Source organism: Lynx rufus, unplaced genomic scaffold (genome assembly GCF_022079265.1).
Source record: "Lynx rufus isolate CCGP_SWC_20201006 ecotype Redwood Valley unplaced genomic scaffold, mLynRuf1.p SCAF_28, whole genome shotgun sequence".
NCBI lineage: Eukaryota > Metazoa > Chordata > Mammalia > Carnivora > Felidae > Lynx > Lynx rufus.
Window position 1 is genome coordinate 10,472,367 of NW_025814843.1, and position 17,325 is coordinate 10,489,691.

At 53.1% G+C, this 17,325-nt stretch overlaps 2 protein-coding genes across 2 annotated transcripts; both read left to right on the forward strand.

The window, feature by feature from the left end:
- Positions 1-17: 17 nt before the first annotated feature.
- FXR2 (FMR1 autosomal homolog 2) lies at positions 18-13,968 on the forward strand. The gene is made up of 17 exons (XM_047089889.1): positions 18-145; positions 5,855-5,907; positions 6,251-6,344; positions 6,753-6,824; positions 6,943-7,091; positions 7,327-7,420; positions 7,905-8,021; positions 10,448-10,618; positions 10,816-10,894; positions 11,225-11,334; positions 11,560-11,646; positions 11,959-12,181; positions 12,350-12,547; positions 12,640-12,840; positions 12,935-13,030; positions 13,183-13,283; positions 13,596-13,968. The coding sequence occupies exons 1-17, from the start codon at positions 65-67 to the stop codon at positions 13,689-13,691; spliced, it is 2,022 nt and encodes a 673-aa protein (XP_046945845.1). The 5' UTR covers positions 18-64; the 3' UTR covers positions 13,692-13,968.
- Positions 13,969-15,708: 1,740 nt separating this feature from the next.
- Positions 15,709-17,317, forward strand: SOX15 (SRY-box transcription factor 15). Its single transcript, XM_047090166.1, has 2 exons — positions 15,709-16,350; positions 16,979-17,317. Exons 1-2 carry the CDS (start codon positions 15,818-15,820, stop codon positions 17,145-17,147), a joined length of 702 nt encoding a protein of 233 aa, XP_046946122.1. The 5' UTR covers positions 15,709-15,817; the 3' UTR covers positions 17,148-17,317.
- Positions 17,318-17,325: the final 8 nt, after the last annotated feature.

Here is a 17,325-nt window from a genome sequence, read left to right on the forward strand (position 1 = left end):
CCCGGCCCGGACTCAGACCGCCGCTGCAGCCGCCGCCGGGGCAGTCGGAGGCGGCGGCGGCGCCATGGGCGGCCTGGCCTCCGGGGGGGACGTGGAGCCGGGACTGCCCGTCGAGGTGCGCGGCTCCAACGGGGCCTTCTACAAGGTGAGGCGGCGCGCCGGCCGGGGACACCGGTCTTCGGCGCCCTCCCCCCAGCCAGGGAGGGGGGAGAGTGGGGCGGGATCGCGCCTCTGGAGCGAAGTCCTGGCCCTTCGAACCTTAGACCCACGCTCCCACCCGCAGCCCTCCCGGGGAGACCTCTGGAAGTTCACCCCCTTCCTCCTATTTTTGGTCTCTCTATTAATTGCACCTGCTCTTGACCCCGGTCTCGGAGAGAATGAACATCAGTGTTCATTATTGTGCTTGGATCAGCGTCCGCCCCCCCCCCCCGCAACGGAGACCCCATTTTCCCCGCTTCTCATTGACTTTTCTTGTTTCCTAGTAGGAGACCTACCTTAGACCTGAATCACATCCCACCCCCCACCCCCCTCTTCCGCACGGTCCAAGCACATGGAGAATTCTCTTTCTTCTTCCCTATTACCCCCTTGGGAAGGCCGTCCCATATTAGATCCTTTTATCTTCCTCACAGAGGCCTCTGCCTCCTGGCCCTGGAAGGCTCACCCCACTTTCGTGTTACGTTTCTGCTCCCAACCCAAGGAGAAACGGTCGGAATCCATTTGTGACATTTGCTATCTTTGACCTCGGCAACTCTGGGTTGTGCCGGTCAAGTTCCCTCCTAGCCGTAAGGTGGCATCTTTTCACGAGTCTCTTACCCCACCCCTTTATCCCAAGGCTAGCCGCTCTACGGTTCTACGGGGATGGGGTTCTTTTTGTCATCTCATTTTGACCTCAGATGTCTTTAGATCGTTCTTGTAGGTTCTTCGCATCTCGTCGGGTGCAGGCTTCGTGTTCACCATCTGTAACCTCTGAAGGGGGGAACGTGTGGGGATTTTCCTTAAGGATCTTAAGGGTTTCCACTTCTGGAAGACTTCTTGGCCGACTCTCTCAATTTGGGAATCTGATCCGCCTTCTTTTGGAGAAGGGGGTTGTAAAGGGTCCTTGTTTGGTTCCTTACAACTCCTTTTACTACCACCTTCTTTATTCCGAATCCATTTTCTAGGACTTTTTTTTTTTTTTTTTTTTCTTCTTCCCCTCATTTAGATTAAGCCAGAGGGAGACTCCTCTTGCCGCCCAGGAATTTTTCTTTGTGTGACTGTTGTTATTTTGAGCCTCTTTTGGACTTTTGTGCCTGGAGTCCGCGCAGAGACTTTTCTGATTTCCCCGCCTTCTTTCATTTTGCCCTGAGGAGCAACAGCAGAGATGGCTTCTTGTAACATCACAGGTCTGGAGAAGGGCCCCCTTTCTTTCACTTCTTTTCGTGCCTTCTCTCCCTTCGTAGATTGCTCCACCCTCGTGCCCTTGGAAATGACTTTCTCCAGCTCTTCTCCTGTGAAGGCGTGTAGGTGGAAAGGGTCTCGAATTTGCCCTTGTAGTGGAAGGTTTCTGCCCCAGCTTCAGGTGATCAGTTCAGTGCAGCCTTTGTTACCCACCCTAAATGCCTGTGCATTTCTGCCTGGCCTCCCTCCCCAGATTTCTTTGTAGTCAGTGCCTCTGGCTACTCTTATCTGTCTTAACTTATCCTATCAAGTTCAGTCTTTGGCGTTTTATCCACCACTTCTGTGTTCCAGTGTATTCCCCCAGGAACCACCTTATTCCAAGTCTGAAGGAAACTCCCAGAAGATCTCTTCTGTCATCTTTTTGTGCATACTTTTCTAACATGGGACTTTTTCTTCTAGCCTGCCTCCATAGCATTTCTGTTTTCTTTGGCAAAAGTCTCTAATTCCTTTCCGATTCCGATCGAGTACATTTGTCTCTTGTCTCCTTTTTCTTCAAACTTGCGTTACCTTTGTTGAAAGGCCCTTCCTGCTAAGATTTTAGCCCCGTGTTCCCCACTGTTTTGTCCTTCATCCTGGTCTGTCCCACTCCTAAACTCTGGGTTCCAAGAAAAGTGATGCTTAGTGTTTGAGATTGAGAGACGACGTTTGCTTTTGTTCTAGGAAGCATAGGAGCTAAGCATCGCTGGGAAAGATTGGTATCTAGTTCAGATTAACTGTGTGAGACGAATGGGAAGGGAGACGTTTCCCTCTCCCTCTCCACGTGTAAGCGTCAGACTGAAATCTCTCTCTGAGTTTTTCCTTTTTTCCACTGTGGGCCGTGGCAGTGACGGGCTTGGGAGAATCAGGGAGAGGATATTTTGAAATCAGAGAGTAGAGTTTGCAGTTGAGCTGAAAGCCAGGTGATGTGGGTTTTCTGTTCGGGCCACGTTAGCATTTTGTGCCCCATGGCACAGTTAAAAACAAACAAATCCGTAAATTCAGACTAATCTTTCTTCAACTTTTCAGTGCCATGTAGATACTTAGCCATTCTGACCTTGCTACTGATTTAATATTCATGACTCAGCAAACTTTGGTGTGGGTCAAAGAGTGTTTACCATGTTTCTAGAATTATGAATTTGGGAAGGCCCCTTTCTCCTGTCTTAGAATTGGGTCCTGCTGTTGATCCTCCAAGTTAGGACAGAGGTCGGGTCTGGGCCCTCGCTTCTCCTGTAGCTATCCCGCCAAGTCTTCTCTTCGGCTCTTAAGTGTATTTTATTCTCTGAGTTGTACTCTCAGATGAAATGTCTGTTCACCTTTCAGGGCACAGTTAGCAAGTTCCCAGGCCTTGCCTGGGTACCCAAATTTCCATTCCTTTCTCAAGAAATTTAGCATCCTCAGCCTCAACCTGTGGTTTTTACCCAGGCCCTGCCTGCTTTTCTCCCAGAAGTCCCTCCTCTCAGAGCCCAGGACTAGGATGGAGGTGAGGGCTAATTGCATACTTTGTCATCTGAGGAAACAAGCATCTAGAAACCTGGGTCACTCTTCTGTCTGGTCCTAGGCCCTATAAGCCAAAGCCACGATATGCCATGGCCGCCGAATTGAGTCATCTTTGCATCTAGTTGGCCTTGTAGAGATTGACTCACCTGCTCCTGCCCTCACCTGCTTATCTTCTTAATGAGCATGGACTGAGCAGAACTGGGAGCTCACCTTCTTCCACTGGTATCTTTGGAGGAAAACAGACCAGTGATGCAGGTGAGAGTAAGGAGCAGAGACTGGGTTGGAATATGAAGTCGAGGAGCAAGCTTGTTTGGGAGAATATTTGAAGGAAAAAGGCCCTGGAAGTATAAGAGTGTGTGGCATTTGGTTGAACTGCTGAGTAATGTGTAGAGAAACTCCATTTCTGAGCTCTACGTTTCTGCCTTGGGGATGATGGTAGCTGAAAACACAGGGATTGCTACTTCTGCCTGAGGGCCAACCCTGACATATTGGGGGAGAACTGGATTAGGGCTGTAGGCATATCTTTTGCGGGCGAGTATATCTAGGAGTGGGAACCTCTTCCCAAGGGAGAAGACAAGTGGTTCTCTTCTTCTGTCTCTTCCACTGCCTTGTATCTCATCCCTAAATGTTTTGAGAATAGATCTCGCTCTCACACTATTTTTCAAGCTTGGAGATGGACGTTTTGGACAAAGAATTGGATAAAGTCAGCAGAAGAGGCTGGTTGAAATGTCTCTAGAGATCCAGACAGACCCTCATAAAGGGATAAGAGAAGAGGGAAGCCAGAGATGCAGTGTGAGTGCTGATGGGAGGAGGACCCAAAAGGCAAGAAGGACTTGGGCAAATAACTGAGGGGCAAAACTGTGTCCGAAGACTTGGCATGGAGAATAGTAGGAGTGGGTATTGATGGAGCTGAATGAAGAGTGGAGAAAACCTGTCTGGGGAGGGGAATGACAGAGAAGAGTAAAGTACAGGTGAGGAAGAGGCCGGGCAGCCCTGGGAGTACTAAGTTCCTGGACAGTAGGAAGGTGTCATAAGATCTATGCCGAAAGAGGGGAAGGGTGGTCAGCCGGTATCGAGAGTGAAATCTGGATTTCGCTTTTCCCACTGTAAGGAAACAGCAGTACAGTAAAATGTGATTGACCAGTTCTTGGAGGTGCGAGGGAGACGAGTCTGCATTTTTGGTATTTTCTCTCCTGAGCTCAGCTTTTGTGCCTAGCCGCAAAGCTCGGGAATAGTTCTTGTGCATTAGCCTTTTGAAACCCCTAATTTTTAAATTTTTATTAAAAAATTTTTTTTGTTAATGTTTTATTTTATTTTTGAGAGACAGAGAGACAGCATGAGTGGGGGAGGAGCAGAGAGAGAGGGAGACACAGAATCCAAAGCAGGCTCCAGGCTCTGAGCTGTCAGCACAGAGCCCGACGCGGGGCTCGAACTTACAGCCTGTGAGATCATGACCTGAGCCGAAGTTGGACGCCTAACCGACTGAGCCACCCGGGTGCCCCTGAAACCCTAATTTTTAAAAACAGCTTTATTGAGGTATAAACAGCGAAGTACCTATATTCAAAATATAGTTTGTTCAAGTTTTGACATACATATGTCTGTCTAAATATCCGTATAGATCTATGTCAGACCGTGACCACAATCAAGATATTTCCTTCACTGCCAAAAGTTCCCTGTCAATCATGGATCTGCTTTCTGTCATTAATAAATTAATTTGCACTTCCTGATTTTTGAACTAAAGTGAAAAGGCAATTCAGTAGCGAAAGGGTAGTCTTTTCAACAAATGGTGTTCAAATAACTGGCTCTTCATGGATAAAAAATGGCTTTTGATCATATCTTGCACCATATGCAGAATTCAACTCAAAGTGGATCACAAACCTAAATGTAAAATAAAAACTATGAAACTTCAGAGGAAGAAATATAAGAAAACCTTGTCGCCTTAGATTAGGCAAAGGTTTCTTAGGAAACTAAAAGCTCAATTCTAAAAGAACAGATTGATCAGTTAGACTTTCAGAGTTAGTCCCTCATTTTGAGTATGTGAAGAATCGAGAGAGAAGGTAGAAAAATGGGGGAACACGCAGCCTTGGCCTCTTCAGTGAGGACACAGGCAGTAGGAAGTGGACCAGCTAGTCCGTCATCCTTGTTCCTCTCCCATGTCATGATCTCAAGATTGGGGTTTTCTATGAATTTTATCCTTTTCATATTCATAGCAGCGTATCACAGTCTAGGATTCCAGAATCTCACATCACTTAAGTCACGATTTTTCCTTCTGTAAATTGTGTTCATCGTTTTGAACACCAGTGTTCTGATTATCCACTTAGGACCCAGCCGCGAAGGCACCAAGTTTGCTCAGGTCTCTTGCTGCATCGGGGCGCTAGACCCTTCTCTCTCTTGGCGGATCCTGATGTCCTCTAGGTGTTCCAGGACAGCCTCACACTGTCTCATGGGATATTCTTAGCCCTGCTGAGTGTTGTTGGTATTTTAATTGAACTCTGGCAAGTTGCTCAGCACAACAGGAGACAGATAGGGAGGCCCCTGTGGGAGCCATGCTAGACCATCGGTTTCCAAGCTGTTCTGATGGAGGTGGTTTGTCCCCCTTCTATTTAACTTCTGTCTCATCTTATTTGTGGATTTTGCCACTTTTCTTTCCATGCCAGTACCATGTCCTTTGTCTCTATCCCAACATTTCGTACTTTTTCCCCAGTACAGGTTTTTCCGGCCCTATCTTTAGATTGCTTCTGTCCCCATCTAATACTCTAGGTAACGGCCTCTAAATATCTCTGTTCCCTTGATGGCCACAGTGGTGGTAAATTGTCATTTTCTTTCCCCCTTTCCCTTTCCCTTTCCCTTTCCCTTTCCCTTTCCCTTTCCCTTTCCCTTTCCCTTTTCTTTTCTTTTCTTTTCTTTTCTTTCATGTAATTTGTCCTAAAATCCGTTCTAGGGCTTTGTGAAGGATGTCCATGAAGACTCTGTCACCATCTTCTTTGAAAACAAGTAAGACCTTGGGAATAGAGAATGCAGCATACTGGGTCCTAGAAGGAGAGTGGAGAAGAAGGGGTGGCTGAGTCCTATGAGGCCTGTAATAGGTGGGAGAGAGCCAGGGCTTTGGGGGAGGGGCGGTCAACTTCTGTGGATCCCAGGTGAGGGTGGGGGACATTTGACCTAGTATTTAGGTGCTAGCAAGCGACAGAAGACACCAGTATGGAGGAGGACCTGGAATTTAGCCTCTGATCACCAGAGAAGGTGGCAATTGCCCAGAAGAGGCCATAACCCCCTCCTGAAAAAACGGGCAACCACATTGGCCCGAATGGCTTTCATGTCACGGTTTCCCTTGCAGCTGGCAGAGTGAGAGACAGATTCCCTTTGGGGACGTCCGGCTACCGCCTCCAGCTGACTATAATAAAGAGATCACAGAAGGGGATGAGGTTGAGGTAAGGGCCACGGGGCCCACCCTTTCTAGATGTCACTTTTCCCAGGATTCTGCCATCTTCCTTGCCCTGATACTAGTACCCTAGGCTCCTCACTGCTTGGTTCGCTCTCCTTCCCTCTCCATGCTGAGCCGCTACACCCAGCCCGGTGGCCTGTGAAAAAGTGAAATGCACCGGTTCCCTGTCACTGTGTGTCCAACCAGACTCTCAGGGGCTTCCCAGTTTCGAGGAGTCACTTTTCCTCCATCTATGGTAACGGCACGTAAAATCACAGTCTGATTTTTAGTTTGCTCCTTCCTCTAGTTTCCTTTGTCTTGGCGTAGCGCGCCAGTCAGGTGTCTGAATGCTTCTTCAACTCGTGATGTTTGGGGATGGTCCTCAGTAAGTCTTTTGTTTTCAACTTTTCTTCAGGTTTATTCTCGAGCCAACGAACAGGAACCTTGCGGCTGGTGGCTGGCCAGGGTGCGGATGATGAAGGGAGATGTGAGTTGACTCGGAGGCCCTTGGAGAGCTGTTGAGGCAAAGACCGTGGTCACAGGAGGGTGGGAGACAGGTGCTCAGGTCATCCCCAACTTCTCCATTCTTTCTCCCTTTCTGCCAGTTCTATGTCATCGAATATGCTGCCTGTGATGCCACTTACAATGAGATTGTCACCCTGGAGCGGCTCCGGCCAGTCAATCCCAATCCTCTTGCAACCAAAGGCAGCTTCTTCAAAGTGACCATGGCCGTGCCTGAGGATCTGAGAGAGGCGTGAGTTATTGGTGTCGGGAGGGGGACCCCTTGACATTCCTCCTCCGCCCTGATTTCTCCGAGCGCTCTCCATCCTGTCTTCTCCAGAGCCCCTTCTGCTCCCAGTTCCTCTCTTCATCCCTGTTCTCTACTTCAGTCCTTCGTCTTTTCTTGTTTTTGTCATCCCCCCCCTCTTCCCTGAGCCTCTGACTGCACTCTGCTCTGTGCCTCTGAGCGCTCTTCTCTTCCTCTGCAGCTGCTCAAATGAAAACGTCCATAAAGAGTTCAAGAAAGCGCTGGGAGCGAACTGCATCTTTCTCAACATCACAAATAGTGAGCTCTTCATTCTGGTGAGTTACTCCACCTGAGTTTCACGTAAGCCCTTTTAGCAATTTTTCCTTCTACCTTTTTAACTCCTTTGCAGAAAGGAAGGGGCTCAGAGGTGCTTATATTTACTTGTCAAAGGAGACTTTATTGTTCCTGACCCCCGAGGGCCCAGGTAGCCCACGTTTCCCTAGTTTCCCTCGTGTAGGACCATCATTTATTTTTCTAACCTGTCTATTGTATTGCCATCTGGGCTGGACCCTCCCTTGCGTATTTGGACTCAAGTAGACTGTACGGTTCTCAGCTCTGCTTGCTCCCTAAAATCACTTCCCCTAGGTCCTCAGATAGTAGGCCCTTGTGAGACGGACAATGATTTTTCTCTTCCTTAGCTTCGTTTCATACCACCTGTCCTTTTCTAGATATTCAGGCATCCAGATATTCCAGCTCTTGGCTCTCCCCCAGTGTGTATTCAGCCTTTCTTTAAATGACTTTTCCATTGGTTTCTTCCAGTCAACCACAGAGGCTCCCGTGAAGCGGGCGTCCCTGTTGGGTGATATGCATTTTCGAAGCCTGCGCACCAAACTGCTACTCATGTCCCGCAACGAAGAAGCTACCAAACACCTAGAGGTGAGTTCTGGCTCCACTTTTTCCTGCTGAATGGTATTGTTGTCCTCCCCCCGTCCCACCTCCATCCTTCACTCATGCTCTTGTGTTTACAGGATAGAAAGACTAAGGTCTTTCTGGGCCATTAAACTTGCGTCTACTGTGTTATCCCAGACTCCTCCAGATGGCAGAGCTCCATCGTGTTATAATAGTACAGTTGTTCTCAAACTTTTTTCTTCACCGTGGGACCTTTTGATCAAGTGAAATTTTACTTGAAAACGCAATGCATAAAACAGATCAATCAGAGCAGCTCAGTCTAAAAGTAGAAGAGGGGGTGTGGCTTGGACTTCCACCAGCCTCCCCCATATCCCTTCTGGGAATCAAAATGCTTTGCAGGATATATGTGAGAACCATTTGTACGCTGGAAGGACCACTGGACTTGGAATCCCAAGTCTTGTTTTGTCAAATATTGACCTTTGGCAGATCATTTGATTTCTGTGGGCTTTATCTCCATCTGTGATAATGAGGTAGTTAGACTAGAATATTCCTACAAGGTCTTTTCCAGTTCTGATATCTTATGGTCAGATTCTCTTTCCTTAGGCAGTGTACTGTCCTAAGCAAGCAGGGTGGGTGTGTGTTTCCATTTATCAAGAGAACTGAGCTTTTGGGGAGGCTTTTCTCTGAGCTTGAGCAAATTCTGGATCATGCTAATCTTTCACTTTTGCAGGGATGCTACTCAGAGCACTGGCAGTTAAAAATTCATCTTTTCCCCGAGATGATACAAATTCTGTCTGCTCCAGGTCCCAGCGAGCAGATTCTCTGGTGACCGAAAGTAGACTGTTCGACTCTCCTAGGACCTGGTGTATTGATCAGTGTGGCAAAGTGTGCCGGATACTAAGTTAGCCATATGTGCAAGGTCTTAAGAATAGGAGCACGTCAGGGCGCCTGGCTAGCTCAGTCAGTAGAGTATCCGACTCGATCTCAGGATTGTGAGTTCAAGCCCCACGTTGGGCGTGGAGCTTACTCAAAAAAAAAAAAAAAAAAAAATAGGGGGCACCTGGGTGACTCAGTTGGTTAAGCGTCTGACCTGGGCTCAGGTCATGATCTCATAGCTTGTGGATTTGGGCCCTGCATGGAGCTCTCTGCTGACAGCTCGGAGCCTGGAGCCTGCTTTGGATTCTGTGTCTCCCTCTCTATCTGTCCCTCCCCTGCTCACACTCTGTCTTGCTCCCTCTCAAAAATAAATAAAAACATTAAAAGTTAAATTAAAAAAATAGGGGTGCTTGGGTGACTCGGTTAAGCGTCCGACCCAGGCTCAGGTCATGACCCCGAGGTTAGTGGGTTTGAGCCCCACATCGGGCTCTTTGCTCAGCACGGAGCCTGCTTCGAATCCTCTGTCTCCCTCCCTCTCTCTGCCTGTCCCTCATGTGTGCATGTGTGCTCTTCTCTCTCAAAAATAAACATTTAAAAAAAAGAATAGGAGCATGTCTTTGTTTTTGAGAGAATTGCTCTTATTTTTTGGCCTTTTTTTTTTTTCTAATTGTTTTGAAACATTGCAAAGGAAAAAAATACAAGTGCCCATGTACTCATCAGGCCGTCTAAGAAATAAAACCCTTGGCAAACTTCTCTAGAGGACATTTGTAAATCATTGTAAATCCTCTTCTTCCCTCCCTAATTCTTTTATTTTGAACGCCCAATGTAGTCCCTTTTATTCAGCTTTCTCTTTTTGCCTCAGTGTAAGTCGTTGCCGTAGCACAACCTCATCTGTCGTGGAAGTAGGAAGTAGAATGTCCCTTTTCAGAAATCTTTCTTGTTTGGGGCTTCCTACCTAGGACTCCCTCTTCTAGAACCTTCCCTGTCTTCCTGCCCTGGTACCCAGGTGTCTAAGAGCAGGTTGCGAAATGAGGTCGTGTGGTGGTCCACGGCTCCTTTCCTGCTTTTTCAACCCCTGCTTTCTACTCCACTTGTCGGGTTTTATTTTGGGGGTTGGTAATAGTTTGGTTAAGGTAACAGTAGTTCCTTAGCCTTGCATTTACCTTGTGAAAGGTCCTTTCTCACTGACTTTACTTAATCCTCTTGCTAGTCTGGGAATGGGGTAAGTCAGGTGTAATCATTTAGCAGATGACAGAATAGAGACGCAGAGAGCGTGTTTTGTTTAGGATCACGTAGCCAGATCATGTTAGAGCCAAATCCAGAACTTTGGCGGCTGCCAGCCAAACTCTGCCCTCATTTACCTCCTCTCCCCGCCAGGCCATTGGCGTCTGCAAGGTAGGAGTGGAATGAAAGATTCCCGAATTCTCTGTGCAGGTCCTGGGGTCAGTGGATCTGGGGTAGTTCTGACTTGTTTCCATACGTTTTTCTCTCATCGAAGTCATGCCCGAGCATCAGGTGCCTGGGGCGGGCGCGTGGGGTTCCACCACCAGGGATCCGGCAGCGCCTTTTCCTTTCAGACAAGCAAGCAGCTGGCGGCAGCCTTCCAGGAGGAGTTCACGGTGCGAGAGGACCTGATGGGACTGGCGATTGGGACTCACGGTGCCAACATCCAGCAGGCCCGAAAAGTACCTGGGGTGACCGCCATTGAGTTGGGTGAAGAGACCTGCACTTTCCGCATCTATGGGGAGGTCAGCAAAAGCCAGCTGTTGCTTAGGTGGCTTGGGGGTAGAGAGAAGAAAGGGTGAGGTGGCAAGGAAGCCTGAGTGCTGTCCACCTCCTTCTGTGACTTGGTGGCGGCACGCTTTCCCAAAGGCAGAGGGTGGCAGGAAGACGATTGAGATCCAGGGCCCCTGTGTGAGTAACTGCTCCCCGCTGCCCTCTGTAGACTCCTGAGGCGTGCCGACAGGCCCGAAGCTACCTGGAGTTTTCTGAGGACTCCGTGCAAGTGCCCAGGAACCTTGTTGGTGAGTTGAGGGTGTGTGCAGATAAAAGAATACAGGTGGTGGGGCTCGGTGTGAGATTCCCTAAAGGGGTTCTAGGCCTGGCGCCTCCCTGCGGACTCCCAGTTTCACAAGGACAGAGCCAGCAGTCTTGTAGGATTGAGGGAAATGGAAGAACAGATTTCCAGGGATCGAAACTTTTGTCCTGTGAAAACTCACCAGAGACTTAGAAGCAGGAGAATACTTAAACCGAATCCACATATAGAAGCTGGAAAACTGTTGATCTGTTTTTACTTTTTTTCTTTTCTGTTAAAAAAAAAAAAAAAAGGCCTAATTCCTCCTTTACCCATTCAGGCAAAGTGATTGGGAAGAACGGGAAAGTGATCCAGGAGATTGTGGATAAATCTGGTGTGGTGAGGGTTCGCGTAGAAGGTGACAATGACAAGAAGAACCCCAGGGAGGAGGTACGGGGCGTCTGCATCTGGAGATTGGTTTCCAGGAGTAGGTGGGGTTGTTCGCAGAGCCCCTTCTCCGTGGGCCCGGATCTCTAGGGGTGGAGGATGGGGACTTGTGTCCTCTAGAAGATGCAGAGCCCAGAGTGGTCCCACTGGCTGAGCTTCCGGAGGGGCCAGGGTGGACTTACTACTCGCATCGGCCCTCCTAACCCTCCCGTCCTCTCTGCCGCGCAGGGCATGGTTCCCTTCATATTTGTTGGCACCCGGGAGAATATCAGTAATGCCCAGGCTCTGCTGGAATACCATCTCTCCTACCTTCAGGTACCCGAGCCGGAAGCCTGGGACGGGAAAGATCTGGGTGTAGGAAGGAGACGAAGGCTGCTGGTGGATAAAGTTCGCAGTTGTGACGCCCAGTTTGTATCTTGAGTAGAACAGAAAGCACTGAGTGGAGATCTGGGGCTGTAGGGTTGGACCGCAGAATCTTCCTTGCTTAGCCAGTGTCTTCCGTCTTGCATTCCCGAGAGATTAGGTGTATGGGGACGGTCAGGGCGCAGAAGCCTGAGTGAGGATTGGTCGTCGAGCTCACGTGTCTGTTCCCCCTTCGGTATCTTTCTCCATCTCCCACCCAACCAGGAGGTGGAGCAGCTTCGCTTGGAGAGGCTGCAGATTGACGAACAGCTTCGCCAGATCGGGCTGGGCTTCCGCCCTCCCGGGAGCGGGCGCGGCAGCGGTGGCAGTGACAAGGCTGGCTATACCACGGATGAGAGCTCCTCCTCTTCCCTCCACACCACCCGAACCTACGGGGGCAGCTATGGGGGCCGGGGCCGCGGCCGGAGGACGGGCGGTCCCGCCTACGGTAAGACGGCTGCGGGAGGTGAACAGCGGTGGGCCTTGGAGAAGCAGGGGTCTGGGCGGAATCTCCAGGGAAGGGCGATGGACACATTGAAGATGCGGTTGGCTGGGGGACTTGTGAGTGGGAGGGGTGGGGTGAGTGACCCTGACTGAAGCCCGCTGTGTCCTTCAGGCCCCAGCTCAGACCCATCCACAGCTTCTGAGACTGAGTCCGAGAAGAGGGAGGAGCCCAACAGAGCTGGGCCTGGTGACCGGGACCCCCCAACCCGGGGGGAAGAAAGCCGGAGGCGGCCGATTGGGGGCCGGGGTAGGGGGCCCCCACCTGCCCCCCGGCCCACCACAAGATACAACGCTTCGTCTATTAGCTCAGGTACCAGTATCAGACAGCTGGGTTCGAGAGCGTAGGCCGAAAGGGAAAATGATGGACACGTGATGACCAGGTCCTCCTCTTCCTGTAACCAGTGCTGAAAGATCCAGACAGTAACCCCTACAGCCTACTGGACACGTCTGAACCAGAGCCCCCGGTTGATTCAGAGCCCGGGGAACCCCCCCCAGCAAGCGCCAGGCGCCGCCGCTCCCGCCGCCGCCGCACCGACGACGACAGGACTGTCATGGACGGAGGCCTGGAATCGGACGGGCCCAGCATGACGGAGAATGGCCTGGGTAAGGGCTCTGCCTGGGGTCTCAGAGTTCGAGCTGGGCAGGAACGGAGGTGTGGGAGATGAGGTGCACGGCTTGGTTTTTCTCTGTCCCCCAGAAGACGAGTCAAGACCCCAGCGTCGGAACCGGAGCCGCCGTCGCCGTAACCGTGGGAACAGGACCGATGGCTCCATCAGTGGAGACCGGCAGCCAGGTCAGCTCACAACTGGGTGCCGGCGTCCTTCCTCGGAGCTGAGAGAACGGGCTGCCTCCCACCGTATGAAAACGGGGGGTTGGGGTCTGGTGGGTGTCCGGGAGCTGGACACCTGGTTCCTTCTGAAACTCTTGGTCCTCTGCCTTTCCCAGTGACTGTGGCTGACTACATCTCCCGAGCAGAGTCTCAGAGCCGCCAGCGGCCGCCCCTGGAACGCACTAAACCCTCCGAGGACTCTCTTTCAGGACAGAAGGTAGGCGGGCGAGACATTCAGCCCACCTCCTTTTCTCTGCTGGGCGGGCACAAGGAATTCGCAAAGGAACCTCTTGCTAAATTGCAGAGGAAGCGATGTCCGGAGTCTAGACCGCCGCCTAGAATAGTGGAAAGTTTGAGCAGGACAGAGGGAGGTTTGTTAAGGTGCTTCTGGACTCTTGTAAGAGTTATTAGAGCCCCCGCTCAGGGGACTAGCCGTCGGGGCGCCAGATGCCACAGCACTAGGCTGGTGAGGGATGTCTTACCTGAATTTCTACTGACCATCCTCCCTCCTTTCCCACTTCCTCCCCAGGGCGACTCTGTCAGCAAGCTTCCTAAGGGCCCCTCAGAGAACGGGGAGCTCTCCGCCCCCCTGGAGTTGGGTAGTTTGGTGAATGGGGTTTCATAAAACCTCCAGCCCGCATCCCTCCCTTCTCCATCTCGCTTGCTGCCCAACACCATGGCCTCACAGGCCCGACTGACCTGCGCTGGAGCTGCTCTTATCTAGGGGGGAGGGGGGTGGCACAGCAGCTTGGGTCCCCCCTCAACCTCCAGGAGCTCGTGGAGGGGTGTGTAACAGGGTCATACCCCCCTCCCTCTTGTCCACCCTTACCCCCAGGGTGAGGGGAGCCTCTCTCCTTCCCCATCAGACTGGATGTGCCTTTATCCTCCAATGCCCCGATCTCTCTGAACACCCCCATTCTCCGCCTGCTGGTGCGGGGTGCTCCTTGATCCACCCAGATTTGACAGTTCAGGGGGGCTCCCCTGCTATCCCTCCTCCCATCCTGTACCCCCCATTTCTGGGGCCTCATCACTGTGGAAGACGGGGATAGTAAGGGTCTAAGTGGGTGGGAGGCATGGGGAAGGTTTTGGAGTAGAACCAGGGGTGTGTATGAAGGGGGGTGACAAGGTCCCCCAGGGGAGGGGGGACCAACCTTGTCTGGTGGATGAGAAGGCGTATTTATTTTTCACTGTACAGTATTTAAAAAGAGAATAAAAAAATCCAAATGGCTCTGTGGTTCTCGCGCCTTCCTTGTGCCAAGTTTGGCACATCGGTTTCTCTAGGCTTGACTTGCCCGGGCCCTCATTTCCGTTTCCTCCACACCTGGCTTCTCTAGGGTTCCAAAGATTGTCTACTTCTGGGAATTCCTGACATTCCTAGGTTCTCCAGGCCCTGGTCGCTTTCAAGGCCGGAGGACCGTGGCCTGTGGCTTCTGGCTGCTCCCCTCCCCCAGGGTTGCTGGTAGGAGAGCTGGGCCACTCCTTTACCCTGAGTCACAGCAGGCTAGGTAGGGCTGCTCCGCGCTCGGGCTGGAGCCCGTTTCTGCTGAGAGCCAAGGCCGGCTGGCTGTTTAATCCGATTACCTGAGGCCTGGGGCTTGGGCTGGGCCTGGGGCGGGATGGGGAGCAGGGTTCCCTCACGACAGCCCCTGCGACTTAGGTGGCCAGCTCTCTCGCTCCTGCTGGTTCTCTGCTCTGGATGCAGGCTTTTTCTCTGGCATCCACGCTGCCGACTGCTCAGTCCTGGGGGCGGGTTGTCTTGGGGTCCCTGGCTCCCTGCCTTCAGACTCCGGCTTGGAGATACAACAGGCAGTGGAGAAACCACGGTTTGGGGGCTGGAGTTGGGAGGATTGAAGTTTTCTCACCTGGAGAAAGGGGCTGAATCATCACTTGAGCACCTGCTGGGATGACTCAGGAAACAAAAATGGCCTGCCTCCCGACTGCCTTTCTTGCCCCAGGGCCAGGTCAGGGGTTTGGAGGAGCAGTAGGCACTAGAAAAGGGTTTGGGGTAGGGGGTGGGGTGTTCCCAACTTCCTCCAGGCTCAATTGTGACCCTGAGGGCTTTTGATTCTCCTGTGCTTGATCCCATTGTGCCAAAAAATTGACTTTAAATTGCCAAAGCTCAAGAAGGGAGGGGAAGCGGATCAGAGCTACCAGGGGCGGAAGGCTCCACATCTGGGTCTTGGGTGGGGAGGGGGCGTGGTGCCCCAGGGGGAGCGTTGGGGGCTGGGAGGCCCGGGACACCTGGGTTTGCCTAAGGGAGGGGGAACGTTGGCGCCCTTAAGGAGGCGCGGTCTGCTGGGAGGGAGTGGGGAGGAGTCTGGTTAAAAGCTGTTCCCGGCCTGGCCCACCCGCCAGCCACAGACGCTGAGGCCAGGTGAGAGGGGCTGCGGCGATCCGGCCGCGGGTCTCCAGGGACCGGGAGCGCGACCGCGGGGCAGCGGGCTGGGTCCGGGACCCCGCGGCCGCAAGGGTCGGAGAGGGCATCCCCTCCCCTGCGGGGTACGGGGCAGCGGATTTAGCGCCTGGCTCTCCAGAGGGTGCCTGATTGGTTGGGAGCAGGCGCTCCATTCTAAAGACTCTGAACTTGGGGACGACGTATACTTCTTAAGGCCGTGAGTTTCTCTGGGACGACTCCAGACTAGGGAGACCCTTCCATCATCCGGACACCGGTCCTGGGCATCAGCGTTTCACTTTGGAGGGGAGGGCGTGTAGGACGCCCTCTAAAGCCTTCCCTGCACCCCACCGGCCCCCATGGCGCTTCCCGGCTCTTCACACGACCAGGCCTGGGGCTTGGAGCCGCCCGCTCCCGCTGCTCCTACCAACTCGTCCTCGGGCTGCCAGGAGCGGGAAGGCGCCGGCAGCCCGGTGGTGTCCGGGGGGCTTCCCTTGGAGAAGGTGAAGCGACCCATGAACGCGTTCATGGTGTGGAGCTCCGCGCAGCGCCGCCAGATGGCGCAGCAGAACCCAAAGATGCACAACTCGGAGATCTCCAAGCGCCTGGGCGCGCAGTGGAAGCTGCTGGGCGAGGACGAGAAGCGGCCCTTCGTGGAAGAGGCCAAGCGGCTCCGCGCGCGGCACCTGCGCGACTACCCCGACTACAAGTACCGGCCTCGGCGCAAGACCAAGAGCGCGGCCGCCGGGCCGCCCCACTTCGGCCAGGGAGGCGGCGGCGTGGCCGGCGGCGGGCCGGTCTGGGGTCCCGGGTACGCGACCACGCAGGGGAGCAGAGGCTTTGGGTACCAGCCGCCCAACTACTCGACAGCTTACCTGCCTGCCGGTTACGGGTGAGTGCCTGGGACGCGCGGTGAGGGACGGGCAGGGGCCCCGAGTACGCCCCGTGCAGAGGTCGTTCCCAGGAGAGGACGGGGACACACCCACCCACCCCACCCCCAGTGCCCCGTGAAGCCTGGGCCGGGAGCGCTCTGGTGGCCCAGGTTTCCCTGAAAGATGTTTCCATCCTGGCCCGATAGGGGCAGCCCCGCGGGACATCCCCCCCTCCCCCGGACGTGATCACGTTCTAGTTACCTGAATTTCCCGTTTCCTCCCCGCTTCTGGCCCTCCCGTGACCCGGCTTCCTCTCCCAGCCCGCGGGGCAAGGAGAGGCCAGGCCCAACTCTGCCCCTTCCTGGCCTGCTGCCCCGAAAGAGGAAAACAGGCGCAGCACGCAAGCCGGCTCCGGAGCGTGCCCCGACACGGCCGCTGCACTGCTCTTAAGCCATCCTGGGCTCTGGTTCTGAACCCGCGGTACCCGGTGGGGCCCGGAGAGCCAGGGAGAGGGGTACGTGGGTGACAGCTTCTGCCTCCGTTGGCTAGAGCTGAGGCGCCCCGCCCCCAATTGTGAGTTGGGGGGCCCTGCTGGCCCCTCCCAACCCAGGAACGCGCTCTCTAACCCCAGTGTCTCTCTCTTTGCAGCTCTTCCCACTGCAAACCAGAGGCCTCGTCGCCGTGCTCCCTCCCTCAGAGTAACCCGAGGCTCCAGGGTGAGCTGCTCCCCCACTACAGCCCCTACCTACCCCCAGGCTCCCCCACTGCGTACAACCCTCCCCTGTCAGGGACCCCCATGCCCCTGACCCACCTCTAACTCTCATGAACATGGACCTCCCAGGAACGGCTTCACTCTCCTTTTTCACCCAGAACCTCCCACCCCAGGCTGCAAACCCTTCTTTAGAACCCTGTTGGCCCACAGTTCGGAAGCCTGCGCTGCGGTTCCCTCGCCCTGCCCCCAAAATACAACACATGATTTTTTTTTAGGACGAACA

Bases quoted from the DNA above. Each gene is read 5' to 3' on its own strand.
- SOX15 (XM_047090166.1), top strand. From the start codon at position 15,818: ATGGCGCTTCCCGGCTCTTCACACGACCAGGCCTGGGGCTTGGAGCCG. The intron at 16,351-16,978 runs GTGAGTGCCTGG...CTCTCTTTGCAG, and splicing joins TACCTGCCTGCCGGTTACGG to CTCTTCCCACTGCAAACCAG.
- FXR2 (XM_047089889.1), top strand. From the start codon at position 65: ATGGGCGGCCTGGCCTCCGGGGGGGACGTGGAGCCGGGACTGCCCGTC. The intron at 10,619-10,815 runs GTCAGCAAAAGC...TGCCCTCTGTAG, and splicing joins CTTTCCGCATCTATGGGGAG to ACTCCTGAGGCGTGCCGACA. The intron at 12,182-12,349 runs GTAAGACGGCTG...TGTGTCCTTCAG, and splicing joins GACGGGCGGTCCCGCCTACG to GCCCCAGCTCAGACCCATCC.